The sequence below is a fragment of the Choloepus didactylus genome, chromosome 25, assembly GCF_015220235.1.
Source record: "Choloepus didactylus isolate mChoDid1 chromosome 25, mChoDid1.pri, whole genome shotgun sequence".
NCBI lineage: Eukaryota > Metazoa > Chordata > Mammalia > Pilosa > Megalonychidae > Choloepus > Choloepus didactylus.
In genome coordinates this window covers 1,354,634-1,376,565 of record NC_051331.1, presented here as the reverse complement: position 1 = coordinate 1,376,565, position 21,932 = coordinate 1,354,634, and the positions used below count along the sequence as shown (strand labels likewise).

Sequence of the window (21,932 nt, the reverse complement as noted above, 5' to 3'; positions counted from 1 at the left end):
TCCCCCTCGTCTTCCTCCTCTCTGTGGCATGAAGGAAGCTTCCCAGCGCAGGAAGAGAATGTTTATCGTTTTATTAGAAAATAGAGTGTTTATTTAAAGAACATTAAAAGGCCGGGACCTGTGCGAGGTTGGCATGAAGAGGGGGGTCTCGGGCCCAGCCAGCAGGGCTTGGGGCTCCTCCACATGGAGTCCGGGCCTCGAGGAGGCCGGGGTGGGGGTCCCCAGTGAGCACCAGGCGCGAGGGCAGAGTGGGGCCTGTGGGGCGTCGGCTGCGGCTCAGCAGCTCACCAGGTACATCCCTGGGGAGGGGGCGGTTGGCATGGGGGTGGAGGGTCTCGGACTCTGGGCCCCTGGCCCCCACCCTGGGGTCCCCCAATCCTCCTCAACCCCCCTCTATAGCGCACTGCCCTGGCTGCCCAGAAGCTGCTGGTGGGGGCGGGGGGCCGGGGCGCACCTGTGGCGAACCTCCTCTTCACCAGCGACATGCGGTAGCCGCTGCCCACCAGCTCCACGTCCACACCCGAGAGCGTGGTCCCCTCGCTGGTGAACTGCGCAGCCACGGGGCTGGGGGTGCTGGGCCCCGAGCACGGCTCCCAGCTGGCGGAGAGGCGGCCGGACCCTGGGGGGGAGCTCAGGGGTCAGCTGTGCCCCGACTCCAGCCAAGCCCCCCAGACCCCTCATCTGCCCCCTCCGGCTCCCCTCTCCCTGGGGCGCCCAGGAGGCTGCCCCTACCTGCCCTCCCCTCCAGCTTGCCCGACGCCCGTCCACGCCGGCGTTCACGGCGGCTTCACTGATGGGACCAAGGGGAGGACACAACCGTGTCCGTCCACAGGTGGAGGAACAAAACGTGGTGTGTCCACGCAACGGGATATCGCTTCGTTGCAAAAAGGGGTGATGCTCTGACACCCGCGGCAACGGGGCTGAACCCTGAAAGCTTCTCGAGTGGAAGAAGCCAGACACGAGAGCACGTGTTGCGTGATTCTGCTTATAAGAAATTTCTAGAAAGGGCAACTGAATAGATGCAGGAAGCCAAGGAGTGGCTTCCAGGGATGGGAGTGGGGTGGAGAGGGTCCCTTAACAGGTGTGGGGTCTCGGGGGCCGTGAGAAGGGTTTGCCCGTGGCTGGTGGTGAGTGTGACTGATCTCACCAAAGCGAACACTCAAAAACGGCTAAAATGGGAAACCTGTGCCCTGTGTCACCACACGCCTCCCAGCTCTCGTGTGCCCACCCTTCCTGCCCCCCATCTCTGCTGAGTGTCCCCAAGGGGGACACCCCCGCCCGAGGCCCCACCCTGCTGGAACTCACCCCCTGCCTCGGACACGTCCGGAAGCTTCCATAGGAGCCGCTTCTCCTCCAGGTTCCTGGCAGCCAGCGGACCTCGGTTAGGTTTTCCCCAGAGGGGGCTGCGCCCCAGCTCAGCCGCCTCCCTGCCCGGGACCCCAGCCGGCCTGCAGCCCTCCCGCGCCTCGGTTTCCCCACCCCTGAAATGTGGGCTCAGCGTAGGGTGGCCTGTCAAAGGGCCCCACAGCTTTGCGGTATTTTCAGGCGATGCTTTTGGGTCCTGCATCCCCTTCTCGTGGCCCCTGTGTGGCAGCCGAGACCCAGGTGGCCAGGTTCAGATCCTGGTGTGAACTTGGACCAGTGAGGGAGCCTCCCCATGCCTCAGTTTCCCCCCTGGAAGTGGCGAGGTGGCGGCCCACGCCTCTTGGGGTTAGGAGACCTTCAGAGGGCACACGCCTGGGGCACAGGGACACACCCAGCACGTGGGACGTGCAGGTCACCCTGGAGCAGGGCAAGCCCCTGGCGTGTGACCAGAATGGCTGTGCCTGGGGCGGGCTCTCGAGGGGCTCCTCGGGGGGAGCCTGGGGTCCCGGGGCTCTGCCACGTCCCCCTGTGGTGCCCACACACCCTCACCAGGTGGCGGCCGGCTGCAAGCTGACATTGGTCACTCGCTCCCCCACGGGCAGCAGGATCTGGAAGTTGGTGAGAGGTGTGGACACAGCCGTGGCACCAGGCCGGTAGCTGTACTCCACCGAGACCTGGGTGAGGGTCGCACTGCACTGCCAGTGGGCGCTCAGCTGCAGCGGCACCGCCTGGGCACCCGGGCGGGAGAGCTGGGCGGGGAGAAAGAGGGAGGAACTTGTTCAACCATCCGTCAGGCCAATTGCCTGCCCCTGCGCCGCTGTGTGCCACTCAACTGCCCTGATGCTGCCCCACTGTGCGCCATTCAACCACCCTGCTGCCCCACTGCGTGCCATTCAACCGCCCTGATGCAGCCCCACTGCGCGCCATTCAACCGCCCTCCCCTGCCCCACTGTGCACCATCCACCTGCCCTGCCCCTGCCCCACTGTGCGCCATCCCTCCACCCCTACCCTCCGCTGCACACGCCTCTCCAAGGGGCGCCGCTCCTGGCAGGTGTATAGCCTGGAGCCTGCTCCCCCGCACTTCCAGCAGAGGGCAGGAGAGGGCCTGGTTCTACCAAACTCTCCCCGACAAGTGGATGCTGCCTGCCCGCCCCATCCGTGCCCACCTGGTAGCGCAGCAGCACCACGTTGTAGTAGGACGCGGCCGGGTTCTGCTGGGCCTGGCGCTGCAGGGCCTCAGTCAGGGCCGCCATGTTGAGCCAGAAGTCTTTGGCCTCAGGGTCACTCTGGGAAGGGTCACTGTGGAGATAAGGGGCCACGGCCCGTGCCCTCAGGAGCCGCTGCCCCAGGGCCTCCCAGCCCAAGCAGGGGAGGGGGCCCGAAGGTGAGGCTCAGGGAAGGCAAGCAACTTGCCCAGGGCCACACAGCAAATCCTGAAAGCAGACTTTCATACCTAAAGAGCAGGTCGGAGTTGGGCTGGAAGTGCTCGATGGGGGCCGTGTGCACAAGGCGGAAGCTGAGGACGGGTGGGGGCGGGGTCCCACTGAACACGCGCACGATGCCGGCCGGGAAGGTCATGGTCAGCTCCCCAGTCACTCGCGCCAGGCAGCTGGGGGGGGTGGGGGGCTGGGCATTGGCTCAGGACCCTGGTCCTTCCCCCAAACCGCTTCCCCTTACATCCCTGCCCTGAGGGATCCGGAGGAAATCCACACTCTGCTGAGGAAGCAGGAAGGGCTCCCTTCCTATTTTCCCTTTTCTCCTAGGCTACCAGGAAACTCATAACAAAACATCCCGTTGTGTAATTGTCTTGGGCTTGGATTTCACCCTCCTCTTCTTTGTGGCTTTACTTTACAGTCTTTTCTGCTGGACCCCAAGTTCCCAAGTTATCCCACCCACCAGCCGCAGCCCCCCACTTTGCTGGGCCTGGCCTCTGGTCTTGCTTCCTTATCTTGATGCCCACAGCAGCTTCAGAGGAGTCTAAACTACAGCCACGACCGCACCTGACTCTGCTCCTCACCCTCGGGACAGGGACCCGGTGGCTGAGCTCAGTGCTCAATGTCGCAGGTGACGACGCACCTCTGGTTTGCCCCCCTCGCCGTCCCTGATGACAGCATACCTGGGGTTGTGCCCACGGAAGTAGGCATGGACATACTCCGTGAAGGCTGTGGCCACGGGCAGAGCATCCTGGGAGCCCAGGACCACCGGGCTTGGGCCCCGGGAGACCCCTGGGGGCAGGGGTGGGGAAAGAACAGGGGACACACAGACAGTGAGCACATGTCCCAGGACCCAGAACCAGCCCTCTGCGGACGTCACCCCCCATCACATCACTACTACCACCCAGATCAGAGAAGAGGAAACTGAGGCCCAGAGGACACCCCCACCCCCAAACCCCCTCACCGTGGGGGTGCGATGAGAAGCTGGGCCGCTCTGGGCTCAGGGAACGAAACTGGGGGAAAAGGAGACGGGCTGGGCTGCAGACACCCCAGTAGGAGACCCCAGCTGTGCCTCCCCCGCCCCCGCCCCCGGCCCCGGCCCTACCAGGTCCCCGTTGCTGCGCGTGAGGGGGCAGGACGTCTGCTTGGAGCGCGCTCTGCGAGGCGGGGCTGCCAGGCCCTCCCTGGCTGCGGGGTTGGCGGGAGCGGGAGTCAGGTCTGCGGAGAGGGGACCGGGCATCGGGAGACGCTGTCCCGGGGGGCCGAGGCCTGGGGGACCCCGACGTCCCCGCGGCGCCTTCCCGCACCGCGGTCAACCCCCTCGGGGCCGCCCCCACCGCCGCACCGACCGCGTTGGCCCTGCGGTGTCCCAGCACCCCGTTCAGACCGGGGTCCCGCCCGCCACCCCCAACCCGGGACCTGGCCTCACCTCCTCCGGCCACGGCCTCCAGGCCCCAGGGGCCCGGCGACGGCGCGAGGGGCTGCGGCGAGTCCGGGGGCAGCGGGGCCCGCAACCCCCTCGACTCGGGGGGCGGCGCCCTCCGGCCCGGCGGGCTCTGCGGGGTGCCCGGGCGGGGGACCCAGGAGTCCGGGGACGGGCCGGGCGCCGCGTGGGACGGGGAGTCCAGCCCCGAGTCTTCCACGTTCTCGGGCGACGAGGAGGAGAAGGGGGAGGGGCTGGAGGTGAAGCCGAGGCTGCTGGAGCCTGGGGGAGGGGAGAGGAGGGGGCGGTCGGTGCCAGGCCCCGCCCAGCAGAGGCCCCGCCCACGTGCAGATCCCGCCCCCGAAGGTCCGCCCCCAATCAGGCCACGCCCTCCGGTCCTGTACACCTCCCCATGGAGCCCCGCCCACTCCACCTCCGGCGAGCACGCCCACCATGTGGCCCCTCCCCCGGCCCCGCCCACACCACCTGTAAAGTCTTCGTGGTCGAACGCGGACTCCAGGGGCGGCCAGAGGCTCTTGGAAACCTGCTCCTCCGACTGCGGCTTCTCTGCACAGCTGGGCGGGTAGGGGGGCCCCACCTCGCCTGAGCGGTGCCGTGTCCTGCTGGGGCTCCGTCCCCCCAGCTCTCCCGCCCAGCGCGAAGGCCACCCCTGCAGGCAGGCCCCACCCACCACCCCAAAGGGGGTCGCCCCTCCGCCCCCAGCAGGTGATCTGCTTTGTTTCCTTCTCAGCGCTGGGCAGCGTCCAGGATGCCCTCACTTATTTACTACTTTACACAGCTGGAGCACTCGCTCACACGGGACTGTGGTCACCCCACTGCCTCCCTGGAGCCCAGAAAGCACTAGTACATGGTGCGTGCTCCTTAGATGTCCACTGAAAGGATGGCAAAGTGGTCCCCAAGATGGCACAGCTCCCACTCTCCACCAGTGTGAGAGAAGGGGGCAGAGACACGGAGAGGCAGGGGGACCGGGCGGGAGGGGGTGCAGCGGGGTCGCACCTGCCCCACCCCGTGCGTGGGACCCACCTGCTGGTCCTGGGGGCGGATCGAGGCCTCTGCGGTTTTCCGGCAGCGTCCCCTATGAGAGATGCACCCCTGAGCCTTCCCGTCACAGGCCAGGGGACCCGGGCTTGGGGCTGTCCAGCTGGTTGCCCAGGGGGACCAGCACGCAGGATTTGAACCTGAGCCAGCCTCTTCCAAGTTGGGCCCTTTCATTTAATTCTCACAATGATCCCATTTACAGATGAAGAGACTGAGGTTCAGAGTGGTTAACCAACCTGCCCCAAGTCGCCCAGCAGAGCTAGGATTCACACCCACAGCCACACTGGAGTCATCCCCTGGCGCCAGCCCAGCCTCCCGTCCACCTGTTCCTGCCATACCGAGAGCCCCCAACTCGCTACTCACGGGAAGAATGTCGCTTCATGGTGCCCTGTGGACAGAGACGGGTATCAAGCCAGGGTGTGGCCAGCCTGCCCCCCACAGCGCCCTGCCCACAGCGCCCCCCCACGCCTCACCCCCGGGCCGGGAGGAAGGATGAGGGTGCCTGCGGTGGCCCTGAGCTGCGCAGCCGCGGCCTTGGGGCTGCCGGCTGGGTCCCGGGCTGGGGCTGGCTTGATGTGCACGTAGAACTTGCGTGGCTCCTCATCGTCAAAGTCGGAGTCACTGGACGAGCAGCGGGGGGGCTCGGCTGTCAGTGCGCAGCCGTCAAGGGCCAAGCAGATGCCAACACCGTGCCTCCCTCCCGTCAGCCCTCAGAGCCGGCCATGCCCATCCCGCTCAGACGCCTTCGAGATCCTGCACAATTCCCACTCTTACCACTTGCCACCCTCAGCCCTGCCACCACATTTGCCCCGTCTAGACCTTCCCACGAGCCGTGCCCTCCCCTAACTGGCAAACTCCTATTCAGCTGCTAAACCCCAACTCTGGTGCCCCTCTTCCAGGAAGCCCTCCTGGCTCCCCATTTGGGCTACCCAGCCTCCCTCCCTCCCTCTAGTCCAGCCCTGAGCCCACAGAGCAGCTGTCTGCATCTAGATCTGCCTCCTTCACACTAGGGGCCTCTCGGGACACATCTGGGGCTCCAGCAGGGCTCACCCCAGGGTGCACACATAGAGGGTTGCTAAGGGTGGAGTTTTGTCCTTGTTGTGCCAATGGTTGTCTCCAGGGAGCGCTCAGAAGGATATTGTTCTGGGCCACGTCTGGCCGGACAGTAAAGCCTTCTTCATCCACCTCTGGACACGTCTGGGGGGTGAGCAGTGGACGAGGGTCCTCCCTGGAATCTTCCGTCGCCCTCTGCCACCCCCATCCCCCGCCTCCAGACCCAGCTAAGACCTAAAAACAACTCCGAACCCATAACTGTCTTGGCACACCCTGCTGCCCCGAGAGGGGGGACCAGGGGGTAGACTGAGGCTGGAGCCTCGCTCTGGGTGCCAGGGAACGCGGGACGGACGGAGCCCCTCTCGCTCACAGCCCGGCCCACCCCTCCCAGAGCACTCACCCCCAGACTGGGCTCCAGGGAGTCTCTGGGACAAGAAAAAGATGGCGTCAGCGGCACTCCTCATCCTGCACACCCCACCCCGGCCTCCAACACCGGACACGGCCCCTGGGCAGCAGGAGGCGGGACCCCAGGGCCCATGTGGAGTGAATCTGGGGTCAGCCCCAGCACGGGGTGTCCCCACACACCTCGGAAGAGGAGGAACACTGAAGCCAGCCTGGAGGGCTGGCCTGAGAATGTAGGGACCGCAGGGGCTAGCCTGGGCAGAAGGTGAAATCCCGGGTGAATATTCTGGTCTAGCCTGGGCACAGTTATTCTCGGCTAGCCTGGGAAGTCATGGGCTTGGGGAGGAATTTGGTACTAGTTTGGGAAAGGGGACTCCTGGGCTAGCCTTGGCAAAGAGGAACCTTGAGCTAGCCCAGGCAGGGGTCATCCTGGGCTGTCCAGTCTGGGCATGCAGCTCCTGGGCTAGCCTGGGATAGGGACACTTCCATCCAAGCAGGGGACCCCGAGTCCAGCCTGGGTGGAGGGAATCCTGAGCTAGCCTGGGCTGGGTCCAGCCTGGGGCGCTTCCTTACACGGCTGCACGTGGCTCCCGCTCCCGCCAACTCAGTCCTGGGAGGCGAAAGGCCTTGGTCCCCCGCAAGCGTTTCATGGCTGGGGGTCAGATGGAGGAGAGTTGAGAGCTGGGAGGCACCCCCTTCCCGTTCCGATCACCCCCGCTGCCCCCACGGTCCAGCCTGGGCACCCAAGCCCAGACGTACGTGCCTTCCTGCAGGGCGGCCGTGCTGTATGCCTCAAAGTCCAGAGGGCCTGGGACAGGGGAGAGGGAGAAGGTCAATCAGGGGCCCTGGGCCTGAACCGAGTCAGACCCCAGGGCAAGAGCGAGATGCCGAACCAGCCCTCGGGATGGTAGGTCGTGGCTGGGCCAAGGGGCTGGTTCCAGTGCCAGCTGGGCAGGGCAGCTCAGCTAAGCCAAGCTGTGAGTTCCTCCCAGCCACATCCAGCATCTCTGCCTCGGGTGGACACTGAGTCTCAGGGCGCTGGGCTCAAGTGCTGGCTGAGGAAGGGTAGTGGGGAGCCATGGAGGGTTGGTGAGCAGGGGAGGGCATGGTGGATCAGGGGCCAGTGAAGGGCAGAGGGGTGTAGCCTGCACAGGGAGGGGCAGCCAGAGTGGGGGCTGAGCCTCAGACCCAGGAAGGGGACAGGCCTGGGTGACGGACGAGACTTGGGGACGAGTGCCAGCATTTGCACACACCTTGCCCTTCGCCCGCATCAAGTTACTGAGAGTTTATGACATCAGAAAGGGAGGGTTATGCACACCCACTTTGCAGAAGAGGAAACTGAGGCTCAGAGAAGTCAAGACCCTCCTCCAGGGTCACACAGCAACTGGTGACAGAAAGACTTGGCCCCAGGTCTGCTTCCAAAACGTCTGTGCTCAACTCTTTCCCAACCCTGCATCTGGGCATTTTTCTCAAACTGATCTTTTGCTCAGCAACCCTCAGTGGCTCCCGCGGGTCCCTGAGCCCGGCACTCAGGGCCCCTCAGAGATCTGGTTCTGGGAGATTCACAAAGTTAAGTACCAAATCCTCATCCTGTGTGGGCTGCAGAGATGGACTGTCGTCAGCCCATTTTCCAGTGAGGCCCAGGGAGGTTCAGTCTCCTGCCCCTTGTGCCCTGATGTTTCCCTGCAGCTGCAGCCCCGCAGCCCCCCCAACCCCGTACCCTGCAGCCCCCAGCCCCCCAGCCCCCCAGCCCCACCTCACCCGGCTTCTCCCGGCCTGTCCCTTTGCTCTCTGCAAACTTCCTGAGCAGCATCTCCACGCTGACGTTCTCTATGTTCTGCTTGAACTCCTCGTGGACCTGGGCAGGGTCAGGGGGTGTCACCAGGCTGGGCCCCCTTGCCCAGCACCCCAGCCTCGCCCCCCACCCCGGCCTGCTCACCTGCCCGATCTGCACATGGGTGTCCTCCACCGAGTGTGCGTAGGAGCCCAGCAGGGCCTTCATGTGCCGCAGGTGCGTCTCCTCCATGGCCTGGAAGCGCTGGGGGCGGGGGGCAGATGTGGGGTCCGGGTGGGTCTGGGGTGGCCGTGGAACCCAGAGTGTTCCAGCCCCCGCCTCAGGGACTGCTATGGGGCAGCGCCAATGAGATGCTGCCCTGAGAGTTTTTCTGGAACTAGGGGGACAGAGCAACTTTCATATCCTGAGCTGAGCTGGGATACAAGCCAGAGCTGCTGGTGGCTGTGTTGCTGCACACTTGCGTGTGCACACACACACACACACACACACACACACACACACAGAAGAGGGCATGTCTGCCTGCAAGTGACATCACCAGGATGGAAATCAGGTCTGAGGAGTGGGCAGGCGCAGTTTCCTGCCAACACCATTTGAGCACCTGGATCCAGCTGTGCCTGAAGTCCCCCCACCCCTGAACGTCTCAGTTCCCTGAGCCTGTACATCTCCTTGTCTGTTTGAATGACTGTCTCTATCACTTACTTCTTGAAAAATCAATTAATACTCCTGAGAGTCCAGTCAGCTTGTCATACATTTGAGCAGACAGAGGCCCAGAGAGGTTCAATGCCCTGCACAAGGTCACACAGCTAGTGAGGGGTGCAGGCTGGGCTGGAACCCAGGAAATGTCAGGCCTAGAAGGTTCTAGAGACTCTGGACTCTAAACCTTCCTTGTCTTGTTCAACAACCTCACCAATAATAACAGAAACATCAACAATTAATAAAATAGGGTACGGGCGATACTGGTCGGAGAGCAGAGCAGAGAGCGACCGTTTCAGGCAGCTACTTGCATTGGCTCCATTTTACAGGATGCTTTGAAAACCACGGCGATCACAAGCACAACCGCCAACCTGCCGGGAGCCTCTGGACTCAGCCCATGGTTCTCAGGACCCCAGGTCGGGGGTCGCAGGGCCCAGGCTCTCACCAGCGCCGAGTCCAGCATCTTGTGCTCAAAGTCGGCGCGGGCCGAGTTGTACTTCTCCACCGAGCGCCGCAGGCTCTCCGCCGCCTTCTTGGTCTTGGTCTCTGCCTGGGGGGATGAAGGGCAGGTCAGGGCCGGGGCTGGGGGGCCGGTGCCCCATCTGGGACCGGGCAGCCCCCCACCTTGTCCATCTCCTTCTGGCTGGTGCTCTCCCTCCGCAGCCGCTCCAGCTCCAGGCAGCGGTTCAGGTAGTTCTCGCGGGACTTGGGCAGGAGCTGGGAGACGCCGGCCAGGGTCTGCACCGCGTCCAGGGTGCCCACCGTCTCCTCCTTGCACTGCGGGGGTGGCGAGGGGTGTGGGTGCCACCTGCAGCCCCCAGAGCCCCAGAGGCTCCCAGGCTGCAGCGGGAAACTCCCAGCCCCCCAAACACTCGCCTCTGGGAGTCCGGGGCCAGTCTTTTTCTGAATATTAATTAAACATTTTTAACTTTTTAAATAGATAATCGCTTCACACATGTTTAAATTTGGGAAGGTGCTAGAAGGGACAAGCCCAGGGAGAACCCCCTGCCCCAAGCCTGGCCCTCAGCTGCCCAGGCAGGCCCCGAACCCCATCTTCCCTGCCTCCCTCCTCCAGGAAGAGCCGCGTGTGGGAGAGCAAATGGGCATTTTCTTTTATCTTCTTTTTTATCACACGCAGTGGTGGCCACATAAAACCTAGAAAAGTTCCTGGTTCCCCAACCCCATTTTCAACAGCTGCCAATTTGCAGATTCTGACACTCCATGAAAATGCCAAGCTGCAACAATTGCAGAAAGAGGAGGCCTGGATATTTGGGGATCCTAATGCAAGGCTGGCATGTTCCATGATTCCAGGTTTGTAAGAGTCTAGACATGGCAAATATCGAGCTCTGTGGCTTCCAGGGGTCTAGAACAGGGGTCGGGAGACTTTTTCGGGAAAAGCCAGCTTTGAGTGACCATGGGGTCCTCCACTCTGCAAAGTGGCCGCAGACAATATGCAACGGATGGGGGTGGCTGTGTGCCGATAAAACTTTAATTATGACACTGAAACTCGGGCCTCCTATAATTTCATGTGTCACAAAATAGCCTTTTCCTTTTTCCAGCCTTTTGAAGGTGTACAAGCCACCTTCAGCTCACCCAGGACAAGGACAGGCGGGGGCTTCGCCTGCTGACCCCCTGGGCTAGACCCCAGAAGCTGAAGCTCTCGGAGCCTGAGCCAGCGAACTCCTACGCACACGCCGAGGCCCTGCCCTGCATGCCCCAGCCCGCACCTTCTTGTGCGCCTTCAGCTGCTCCTCGCTGTAGCGCAGCACGTCCTTGATGAGGTCCTGCAACTTCCGTGTCAGCTCCAGGTGGCACAGCGCCAGCTTGTCCGAGGAGACGCGGAAGACCTCCCAGAGGGGAGCAAACGTCCTGGGGGCAGGCAGGGCTGGCGTCGGTGCAAACATCCGCTGTGCATGGCCCTGCTCGGTGACCCCGCGTCCTGAGTTATTGCACCCTCACTACCCCCAGACCCAGCAGGCCTGTGACCGATGGGGAAACCGAGGCCTGGGCGACTCCGTAACTCCCCCAGGGACCCTCAGCTACTGAGCATCAGGATTGAAACCCAGGCCCCAAGCCTCAGACTCCTCCCTCTGGATTCTGCACAATGTCCCCTCAGGGCTCCAGGACCCCCTGATAATTGTGGCAGCTCGCACGCAGCCCTGGGGTCTCCCACCTCAGCAGAGGCTCCCTCCAGCCTCCTTCCTGCCCCAACATAATCTAACGGGGCCACGTCACTTCCTTACTTAAAAGCCAACCGGTGTCTGGCCCCTGTGACCCTCGTGCCATCTGCCACACCTGCCTCCTCCCCCTTCCTGCCACCTGCCAAGGGTGGAGCTGCCCGGGGCCTCTGTGCTGCTCAGTGTTTGTGGAATGAATGAATGGGTGAGCGAGTGAATGACTGACGTGCACTCTCGGGGTGGCCCCGGCCACTTACCCGACAGGGGCCCCACTGCTGGCCAGCCTGGAGAGCTTCGCCATGGCCTTGGAGTAGGTCTCCTCGATGGTGGCCCTGGTGGGAGACAGGGGAGGGTGGGGGTGCTGTGTGCACCATTCCCAGCCCAGGGGCGGCCCCTGTGGTGCAGTGAGGGGATTTGGACACTCATGGGCCGGGCTCTGACAGGCATTTGGGGGATCCAAGAATGAAACTGAGGAGCTGTCCGGCCTCGGCGAGTTTGGCGGGTCCTGCTGGGCATCCTCGGAGGAGAGGACTGGCGGCAGCTGCCCAGACTGTGCTCCCTGACCCGTGGACACAGGACCTGTCCGCAGTCCACTGCCGTGGCCGGCTGGGGGCACGGGGAGCGCGGGAGGTCAGGATCCGGGTGTTGGGCACTTCTGCTGCTTGCACGGGAGCTGGTTTCCTTTATTCCGGGCAGGGCGCGGGACCCAGCCTTTCAAATGCTCACGCAGGGGCTACGTATGAATTCCTTTTTCGGTTACATCACCTAAGATTTTCTTTTCAGGAGGAGCTGCTAGGCCCCCGTGACTGTTGTTTAAAAAGTGAAGCTGGCAGGGGTGGGAATGGCAGCTTTGAGGGTCTTCAAGCCCCTCTGGGTTCCCGAGTCCCGAGCATATCTGGACTGGAAAGGCAGGGAGCCTCGGGTGGGCGTGGCCTGTTGTGGGGCGTGGCCCTGGGGCGTGTCCACATAATGGGCGGGGCCCAGGCAGGGACATGGTCTAGGTCTGGGGGTGTGGCCTGACACCGAGGGGCGTGGTCTGGTGGGCGTGGCCTGGCGGGAGGCCTCACCTCTCCCGGATGAAGTCCGCCAGTTCCTTCGTGGAGACCGGCCCCTGCTTCACGCTGTGGTACAGGACCTCGAAGCCGTGGTTCTTCTCTCCCTGCGAGGGATGGGGGTGGAGAGTCAGAAAAGGGATGGAGAAGACATGGGAGTTGCCTAGCAACAGGGCCTGGGGGGCAGCCAATCAGCAGAAGTCCATCACCCCTCCCAATAGGGGTTGGCTCAAGCTGGAGCCAATCAGCATGCTGCCTTCCACCCTGGTCACAGGGATTGGTCCACATGCTTTAAATTGGTCCATTCGGAGAAAAGCCTGAGATTCTTGTTTCACGGATGGAGGAGGGACCGTCTCATTGGCTCCCAGAACGTCTGTCTGTGTCTGTGAACCTGCCTTTCTGTTTCTCCCTATCTCTTCCTCTCTGCTTTTCTGTCTGTGAGTCTTTCCATAAGTGAAGAATTATTTGCTCACAGGAGATACTGGTGGAAACTGAACTTTCAAAAGAAGCTGAACTGGAGGGAGTCCAAATTTTTTTAACAAGTGCCCTGAGTTGAGCTGCTGGATCAAACCCACCCTGAAAGCCGCATTACACCACACCTTTCCAATTCTGTGAGCCAGTGCAACCCCTGGTGTTTGACACCGTAGTTGCGTTTTCAGAACAGAGCAGTTCTGAGTCCTTTCTCAGTTCCAGCATCGCCCCACACAGGGTCGGCACAGAAGGGGCATTTACATGTGTGGACCAAGTGAACAAATGCTGTTTTTGCTGATTCATGGTATTTGCTATTCAGCATTTTGCTTGCAATTGCTTATGTGTCCTCCCCAAATACATTCATTTTTAAAACGGCAACTTTTAGCACTGCTCTAAATGGGAAACCAGGACCCCTTGTCACAACGAAGGTGACTGGGAGAAAATCAGGCAACAACTATGTTTTAATGCCAGCCAGATCCTGTTGTGTGGGGGTGTCATGTCTGAGCCCCAAGCTGTCCATTAAAAAGGGATGAGCAGAGGTCTGAGGGAATTACAGATCTTTTAGCACCAAAGAGGGCCTTGGAATTGGGTGGGAAGGAGGAGGCCGGCAGAGGGATCCACTGTTAAATATCTCTGAACCGGGCCCTTCGGCAGCCCTCACGGGCCTGCACCTACCAGGCCCTCTTTAAAAGGTGTTTCCTCCATTCTCCACCCACAGAGTTCACTCTTCCAGTTACCTGGAAATTTGAAGACTAAAGGCAGAAGTCACTCCAGGTAACCCCCATCGCTGCACAGATGGGGAGACCCGCCTAGCCTGGAGCAGACCCAGGACAGCCTCAAGCCCAAACCTCTCAGGGGTCATCCCCCTCCTTCTAGAATCGTCAGTAGCTCCCTATTGCCCACCAGCTAAAGTTCGACGTCCTAAGTCTGGAATTGCCTTTCCAACTTCATCTCTCAGCAAAACAGCAAACAGCACGGAGGCAAGCTGGGTGGACCCCCAACAGCATTTCCACCACCCTGCTCTCCATCTTGCACCTCTTCCCCCTCTACATCCTTCCACTTCTGAAGGGTTCCCAGCAGCCCCCCTCCTCCAGGAACCTTCTCTGACCCCCACAGACAATTGACTTTCTCGGGCTGTCATGGTTCCCTCGGGATACATGTCCTCACTTCTCATATCTGGAATGGTACTTCCAGGGGTCAACTATCAACCCCCCCCCCTTTTAAATCACTGGGTCCCCTCAGACCCATGCCTCCATATCTCCAGGCCTCGGTTTCCCAGTTTGACAAACAGGGATACTGTCCACACGCGCTGCCCAAGGACCTCAGCCAGATGGGGATGACAAATTGCTGGGCCCCAGGTGGTGATGGGTGCTCCCTGCATGGCCCCAGCAGCCCCCACCCGCCCCGCCCGGGGGATCCTTGGGTGAGGCTGCACCAGGCACCACCGCCCAAGCCAGCATCTGGGGCTGACTCAGAGCCAGCCGCTGGCCCGTCTCCCGGGCCTGGCAGAGCCCCGGTGGCATCTGCCTCCCTGGAGCTGGCCGGGCAGCTGAGGGTCCCGGGAGGGTCTGGCCGGCCCCGGCAGGATTCCTGGAACGAAACTCCATCGTGTGCCTCTCCTGCTCACACTTCCTTCATAGCTCCCCAGTGCCCTCCATGCCTCTGGCCCAGCCCTGCCCCACAGGGTTGGGCCAGCTGGGTTCCCAGCATCACTCAGCACAGAGCCAAGTGCACGTCAGGGCCTTTCCCAGATGGGGAAACTGAGGCTTGGGGAGATCAAGTCACCTGCCCAAGTTCTCCCAGCAGAGTCCAGATTCAAACCCCGAACCCAAAGCTCTTAACCACTCTGCACTGGGCTGCCTTTATTGGGGGAAGAGAATTGGGGGTGGCTTCTATTTTCTCTTGGCTGATCTGAATTTTCTGCAGCAAGCTTGCACGCCTCATGCAATTAAAAGGAATTTAAAATAAATGTAGGTGCCTCATGCCGTTAAAAGGAACTTAAAGTAAATTTAGGTGCCGCTGCCACGGTTTCAAAACGTGGGCGACCACTGATCCCCAAACAGTCAACCCCCTTACACAGAGGAGCTAACAGAGCTTCAGAGAGTGGCAGCCCCTCGCGGGGTCACGCGGCCATGCAGAGGCAAATCCGGGGAGTCTGCCTTTTGGGGCAGGGGTGGAGGTCAGACCTCTGCCCCCTACAGGTGGTAAAGGGCTGTGGCCCCTTTAAGAAGCAAGAGCCAGTAAGAGAAGCCCCAGCTGGGAGGGAGGGAGCAGGCCTGTTGCCAGGGACAACCGGTCGCCTAGCAACGGCCTCTTCTCTGCAAGCTCAGTCAGAGCCTACAACTGGGGAAGGGGCTTCTGCCAGCGCCCCTCCCCGACTCCCCTCCTCTGCCCGCGCATCCTCCGTGGTTCCCCACTGGCCTGGCCCCAACACGCCAGCCGGTGCCACGCCTTGGGGCTCTCGTCTGGAGCGTCTTGCTCACATTCCGCAGAAGCTCTTTCGCCTTCAAATCCACAGCAAACGTGCTGCTCGTCCTGGCTCATCCCCCAGGGTCCCCCAGGCTGGGCTCAGCCCTGACCCTGAGGGCTGGGGGGGGGGTCTGTCTGTCTGTTTCCCCAGACCAGGGGCTCCCGGGCTGGTGGGCATGGGGTGGTGGCAGGGAATGACTGAGCAAATGAATGAATGAGTCAGTGATCCCCAGTCCAGAGGGCGGAGGGCTGAGGGGTGTGCAAAGGGTCAAGCCAAGAAAACCCCCCAATTCCCCAGGATGGGAAGGACGTGGAAATTCCCTGAACGGAATGTCCCTGCCGCCTGGCAGCTCGGTCCGGGTCAGGCTTGAGTGCTGACCCTGTGCCTTCTCCCTGGTGGTCTCAGGTACAAGGCGCCCACTCGGGGCCTCGGGGCCTCTGTCACCCCTTGGGCACACGGCTGGGGGGGCAGAGGTGACCGACTCAACCCAGCCCCCTCCTCCCCGTCAACGCCCACCCCCAGCTCTGAGGACACCTCACCTGCCCACAAGCTGCCCAGCTCCCCCACCTCCATAAAAGTCCCCACAACCCTGCCAGGCACCACCCCCCAGCAGGAGTGGGTCTTACTTACCCAAAAGTGCTCCCCGAAATACGACATCCTGGTGGTCACTGTGAGACCCCCTCCAGCCCCTGTCCAGTGCCTGCCCAAAGAGAGGGGCCAGTCTGAGCCATGGAGTCACGGCCAGAGGCAGCCTGAGGAGGGAAATTCCAACCATCCCTTCTGTGGAGGGAGAGTGAGGATAGAGGAGGAACTCAAAGCCCCAAGGCTGTGAGCATGCCAGGGTTCCTGAGATGAGTTGGGCCCAGGCGTGGGCCCCAAGGTGACCCCAGTCTAGAGGAACAGACCTGGACACAGATGCCCCCAGTCCTATGGGTCAGGGAGGGGCCAGACAGACAGGGACACAGGGACCCCAGACTGGAGGAGGGGGCATGCAAGTTGGGGTTTTGAAGCATGAATAGGAGTTCACTGGGGTGGGTGGGTGGGATGGGCCCCAGTCTGGGTGGGGAAGCACTGGGTCATTCCAAAGATGGGGGAACTGAGGCCCCCAGAAGGAAAGTCACTTGCCAAGGTCACGCAGCCTGGAAGCAACCGTGGATCTGCACCCTGGGCTGCCCGGCCCACACCTGCCCTCTCAGCTCCACACCGGGCGGCCTCTGCGGGAAAAGGGTCTGGTGAGAGAAGGACGCGGAGAGCTGTGAGCTCTGGGGCTGGGGTTTCCTGAATCCCTCCAGCATAGCCCCCACCTCGTGTACACCCCTGAGATGGGGAGCTCACCCCTCACTGTGGTGACCGGCTGGCATCGGGGCCCCCACAAGGCACGACTCGGCCCCCCAGGAGCCAGTGTTCACCTGGCGCCTGAGTCACTGGCCAGCTCTGTGCCTCAGTTTCTCCATCTGCAAAACAAGAAGGAATGCCTAGCAGTGGTCGTGCCGGGGGACCCCAGGCCTCTCCTTGGAGGGGGCTGGGCCAGGCTGCCCAGGGGAGGTGAGCAGTGTCCTTGGCAGGCGTGACACTGGCCTGTCACTGGAGCCCGCGGACCTCATCCATAATTCACGGCCCCGCAGAACAGGATGGCAGCTGGGAGCCTGGGAGGCGCAGAGGCCCGGCTGCCCCAGGAAAGCCCCAGGGCAAGGCTGCCCCCCACTGAACCTCGGTCTGCCTAAGCTCAAAAGCAAGTTCAATTTGATCTATCATCCAGCCCAGAGGCCCTGGGCTTCTGCGAGTCATCCAGCACACACTGTGTGCCCACTCTGCCGGGACACGCCAGGGCCCCTGAGGTGACTCAGCCCCAGGCCTGGCCCCTGAGGAGCCCCTGGTAGAGGGGGACGGAGCTGGACACAGCCACTTTCACTCCCGAGGGATCACGACTGGGCGGCATGGAGGGACAGGGGCTGAGGGAGCCCAGACTGGAGGGGTGGGCATGGGAGTTGGGGTTTTATAGGATAAGTAGGAGTTCACCAGCAAAGGAAAAACTGATTCTTTGATTCAACAAGTGCTGTCAGCTACTGCCCTGTGCTGGGCGATGGTGGGGCCCCTGAGAAACCTTAGCCTCCGGTACAGCCCCTAAGGAGGCACAGTCTGGGGGTGGTGCTAGGCTGATACCCCAAAAGGGAGAAGTTCTAAATTCCTGTCTCATTTCTTAGTTTCTGGCCGAGGGCTGGACCACAAGCATCTCCAAATACCTTAGGCTGGGCTGGCTGGTAGAGACACCATCAGCCACATGTGGCTAATCAATTTTAAACTAAGTAAAATGAGAGACAGATACCCTGGGTTGCACCAGCCGCATTTCCAGTGCTCAGTTGGCGAAGAAAACACTCCAGAGGGTCCCAGGTTCCCAGAAACAAACAATCTCACTATCGTTTTTACAGCTCCATTTGGCTGCCCGCCCCCACGACACACTCACAGACACAGACACACACATATAGACACACAGACACACACAGACACAAACTCACTGCCTGCCCGCCTGTGTGTGTGCCATGTCTAGTTCTTCACATGTAGCTGCTCATTCAAGCTTCACACCCCCACAGGGAGCCTGAATCCTGACTTGGCCACTGGGACGGCCCTGCATGGCGCTGGACCTCGGCGTCCCCTCTGCCACCCCCTGCCCCCCCCACCGCTCGGAGCCGGCCTGGGGACAGGCTGACACAGTCAGGGAGGCTCCGCAGGCCCTTACCCGGCCCAGGAAGTGACACCTGCCGCTGTTCCCCAAACCCAGGGCGGGCGGAGGGGCCCCTCCCATCCTCGCGGGGGCAGGGGGGCAGGGGGGTGCAGTGGCGCCTTCCCAGCCCGGGGCTCAAACTTACCAGGCAGGCAGCGTGGGGCGGGAGCCCCTCAACCCGGACGGGTGCCAGGGGAGGCCACCGGCCCTGTCACTTCCGGTGGAGCCAGTGGAGGCCCGTGAGCATGGGGGACAGGAAGCCGTCTGCCCAGCGCCGCCCAACCGCCACAGCACCCCACCCCGGGCGGGCACCCAGAAACCTGCCCGCACCCTCACCGGCCAGGAGGTGGAAATCAGGGCCAGGATTCCCAAACGCACGATGCTCAGGGCAACAACTGTGAAACCCAGCACCCAATGGAGTGCCAAGTCCCATCGAGCCCATTTCACGGAGCGAGAAACCGAGGCCCAGGGTGGGGATCCATGGGCCTGGGTTGCTCAGCCACTGAGGGGCCTCTTCCTCCATCGAAAGAGATTTAAAATTAGATTTTACAACTGCCTTGATGTAAGAGCCCAATAAATTAACATTATACATCGAAACACTTTCTTTGACTGCAAAGTTCATTTTTTCCCTTCTGATTTAAAAAAACATGGGAACACTGTCAGGGGCTCACCCCCCCACCCCGCACCCCCACCCCATGCCTTCACGGCTCCAGAGCAAAGCCCAGAGAAGCACGGACACTCGCCCAGGGCCACACAGCAGGCCCTAGGCTGAGACAGGCTCCCCATCCTCGGGCTGCCACTGGCAGGGGTCAAAGTCCTGCAGGGTCTGACGGGCTCCCCAGCAGTGCTTCCCAAAAACCCGGGGCCCTGAGCTGGGCTCCTGAGTGGGCCCAGGAGCAGATAAAACTTGGAGCCAAGTCAGCCAGCAAGCTGGGCTCACTCTCCGGCCCCGGGTCAGCGTCCGGAGCCACTGACCCCTCCAGGGCCCCGAGAAACGGGGTCCCAGGTTCAGCTCCCCGCTGGATGCAAGCCGGCACCCAGGAGGGCCATTTTGGGGTCCTCCCCTTGCTTTCTGGAACTGGGCCCCTGCTGCCCTTTCCCATCTCCACCGGTGCTGTGTCCACCCAGACAATCTGGAAGTTTCCGCTGGGGACGTCCCCTAAGGGAGACGGAGGCACCTGCCCGGGACATACGGTGCCCCGGCCACCCAGGATTATGTCAGCTCTTTCCAGGGCTCTTCCCACCTGACAAACACCTATTGAGCGCCGACTGTGTACCTGACATCTAGGTGCTGGGGACACAGCAGGAAACTGACTGCCGCGGACACCCCGTCTCCTCACCCCTCCCTGTCAGCCGTGACCCCACATAACCATCACTTATGTAGCAACGAGCATTTAACTTTTAACGGCAGCGTCTGCTCTGAGGGCTCTGGGGCCTCCCACGGGCCCCCCTGTTCTCCCCGAGGGCTCAGCCCCATTCCCAGAAGAAGAAATCGAGGCACTGCCCCACAGGTGGGGGCGCTGGACGGGGAAGGGGCTCCCCGGGCCCTCCCACGTCCTCCTGGCCTGCCCGGGCCCCACCTGGAGGAAACGGCCGGCCCCTGGCGTGGGAGACGGTATGTGGGGCAGGGCGTGCCCAGCTGCCACGCACCGTGGCCTCCAGGGCGGCGGAGCCCCCGATCCGACCGCATTCCGGCCTTGCTGGGTTTCGCTGTCGGGCAGGGCACCCTCCACCCCTTCGATGTGGCCACCAACCCATTGTGCAGAGAGGTAAACTGAGGCTCAGGTGCCAGGAAGGCCCGCTGGGGGGTCCCCAGATCTCTGACCCCAAGTCACCTTAAGCAAAAATGTGGAGTCACAAAGCTGCAAGATGTAGGGAAGTGGGTTTCGGGATCTGTAGAACTCGGGGTCCAAAGGCCTCAGCCCCAGTTTTCACACAGGGCAGGTGGTGCTCGGAGTGGCGCTGTCACCTGCACAAGGTCAACCGTGAGTCAGGGCCGCCCGGAGCCGCCTCCTGCCCGGCCCGCGGCGACTCCTGGGTCCCAGGCAGATGGAGGGGCCGCCCACTCCCAGCCCTCCTCTGCACCCCACTCGCAGCCAGCCTCCTGCAGGATCCTAATTTACCTCCATTTATTTTAATCCCCCGGGGAACAGATGCCCGGCCCCGTCTCCTGCCGAGCACCCCCATCCACCTCCAGCCCTCTCCGGCCTCGGCTGGCGGGTCCCTGCCAGGCTGGAGACCACACACTGGTCCCCTCCCCAGAATTCCAGCCTCAGGGAATCTCAGGGGGTGGCAGTGACCCCCCTGCTGCCCCCTGCCTAGTGCTAGGGTGGGACAGTCTGGAGAATGGGCGAGGGGCCCCCCACCCCCTGCTCCTCAGGCCCCTGCCAGGCCCGGATGGGGTTCACAAAGGAGGAAAAGGTTAAGGGGGTCCCTTATCTCGGCCTCCCGGGGCCTGCCGGTCGGAGCTGGGAAGAGGGGAATTGGGGGGTGGTCTCCACCTCAGGGTCGCCCCCAGGCTGGAGAGAACGCCCCATCTTTGCAGCCCCGGAACCCAGACCCAGATAGAGGCTTAGAATAAAGGGATTTGGGGAGGGGTCTCGCGCCGCAGCCGCCCCCCTGCACGCTCCGGCTGGCTGCAGGAGACGGGGTCTGGGAGTGGGGTCCCCGGGTGGGGTCCCCATCCACGCCCGCCGCGCCCCGACAGCTGCCGCGGGGAGGCCGGGGCGCCCACCGCGCAGCCCCCGACCCTTGCCCGCCATCGCCCGCGCCTTTCCCCGCCGGGGGTGCGGGGCGCAGGCGCGCGGGGCGGGGCGCAGCCCGGACGGGGGGCGCGCGGCGCGGGGCGCGGGTCGCACTCACCTCCCCGGCTCGGCCCGAGCCCCGCGCCCGCCGCCACCTGCGGCTCCGTCGCTGACACCCGAGCCCGCCCCGCCCTCCGCGGCTGCGGCGCGCCGCCGGCTGGCCCCGCCCCGGGGCGTGGCCCGGCGAGGCCCCGCCCCCGCGACGGCGCCGGGAGGCAGGGGCGGGCTCGGAGCCCGTGCCGCCCGCCATTGGGCCGTTTGGGCGGCCGGCTCCGCCAGCCCGGCGCGCTGATTGGGTGAGCCGGAGAGGCGGTTCCTCTTTCATTCCCTCCCCCCATCATTTGCATATTTTAAACCGACAGGCGCGGCTCCCCCCACGCACCCTCGGTAGGAGGGGGAAGGGGTGACCAGTGTCTCCTGAGTCCCCGCCAGCGCCAGGCACTGAGCAGGGCACGCGAGGCCCCTAAGGAGCCTGTGAGGAGTGATCCTCCCTTACAAATGGGGAAACTGAGGCTCAGCGAGTCCGCCACGCGGTCCCAGGCCTGCTCCCCCGCCAGCCCCCCAGCTCCGCCCCGGAACAGCTGGCCACTTCATCAGCAGCCCGGCCTCGCCGAAGCCCCCGGCCACCTGCCCGCCTCGCTGCGCCCCTCCCTGCTCCCCTCCCTGCGCCCCGGCCTGGCCGGGTCCTGATCCCGCGGCATCCACAGGTGCTTGCTTGTTTTATGAACACGTCATTCCAGGGCAGTTTCAGAGTTACAGGGAGTCCACATACCCCGCACCCAGTTTCCCCTATTTTCTTGCCTTAGTATGGTACACGTGACACGATGAACCAAAATTGATACATGACTATTAACAGACACCCACACTTCACCCAGGTGTCCTGTTTTGCACGTGCAGACTTACCGGGACTGCACATCTGTGTCTGCACAAGCTGCCCGCGGCCTCCACCAGCCACCACCGACCCCTCTGCCCTCCCCACTGCAACGTTTGTTAGCGTCTCCACGGTGGGAATG

At 62.8% G+C, this 21,932-nt stretch overlaps 1 protein-coding gene across 11 annotated transcripts; it reads right to left on the bottom strand.

Annotated features, from left to right (window-relative positions):
• Positions 1 to 54: 54 nt before the first annotated feature.
• Positions 55 to 21,041, bottom strand: FCHO1 (FCH and mu domain containing endocytic adaptor 1). Of its 11 annotated transcripts, none has more exons than XM_037818284.1 (30): positions 20,978 to 21,041; positions 19,951 to 20,084; positions 16,729 to 16,847; positions 16,519 to 16,607; positions 16,024 to 16,093; positions 12,468 to 12,559; positions 11,658 to 11,732; positions 10,951 to 11,092; positions 9,848 to 10,000; positions 9,669 to 9,773; positions 8,675 to 8,773; positions 8,497 to 8,593; positions 7,499 to 7,543; positions 7,309 to 7,387; positions 6,734 to 6,758; positions 6,420 to 6,477; positions 5,754 to 5,932; positions 5,644 to 5,668; positions 5,266 to 5,317; positions 4,708 to 4,796; positions 4,228 to 4,503; positions 3,904 to 4,016; positions 3,763 to 3,811; positions 3,482 to 3,590; positions 2,819 to 2,974; positions 2,532 to 2,664; positions 1,915 to 2,114; positions 1,306 to 1,361; positions 455 to 619; positions 55 to 299 (listed from the first exon to the last, which is right to left on the bottom strand). In XM_037818284.1, exons 5-30 carry the CDS (start codon positions 16,048 to 16,050, stop codon positions 277 to 279), a joined length of 2,622 nt encoding a protein of 873 aa, XP_037674212.1. In that variant the 5' UTR covers positions 16,051 to 16,093; positions 16,519 to 16,607; positions 16,729 to 16,847; positions 19,951 to 20,084; positions 20,978 to 21,041; the 3' UTR covers positions 55 to 276. The 11 variants fall into 11 exon arrangements, 10 of the variants coding, with proteins under 10 accessions (XP_037674212.1, XP_037674206.1, XP_037674205.1 ...); XM_037818286.1 differs by lacking the exon at positions 55 to 299 and adding an exon at positions 733 to 934 and having other exon boundaries at positions 481 to 619; XM_037818278.1 differs by having other exon boundaries at positions 55 to 619; positions 16,519 to 16,622.
• Between the last annotated feature and the right edge of the window lie 891 nt (positions 21,042 to 21,932).

Bases quoted from the DNA above. Each gene is read 5' to 3' on its own strand.
- FCHO1 (XM_037818278.1), bottom strand. From the start codon at position 16,050: ATGTCGTATTTCGGGGAGCACTTTTGG. The intron at 6,478-6,733 runs GTGAGTGCTCTG...CTCACCCCCCAG, and splicing joins CCCTGGAGCCCAGTCTGGGG to ACGTGTCCAGAGGTGGATGA. The intron at 5,318-5,643 runs GTGAGTAGCGAG...CATCTCTCATAG, and splicing joins CATGAAGCGACATTCTTCCC to GGGACGCTGCCGGAAAACCG.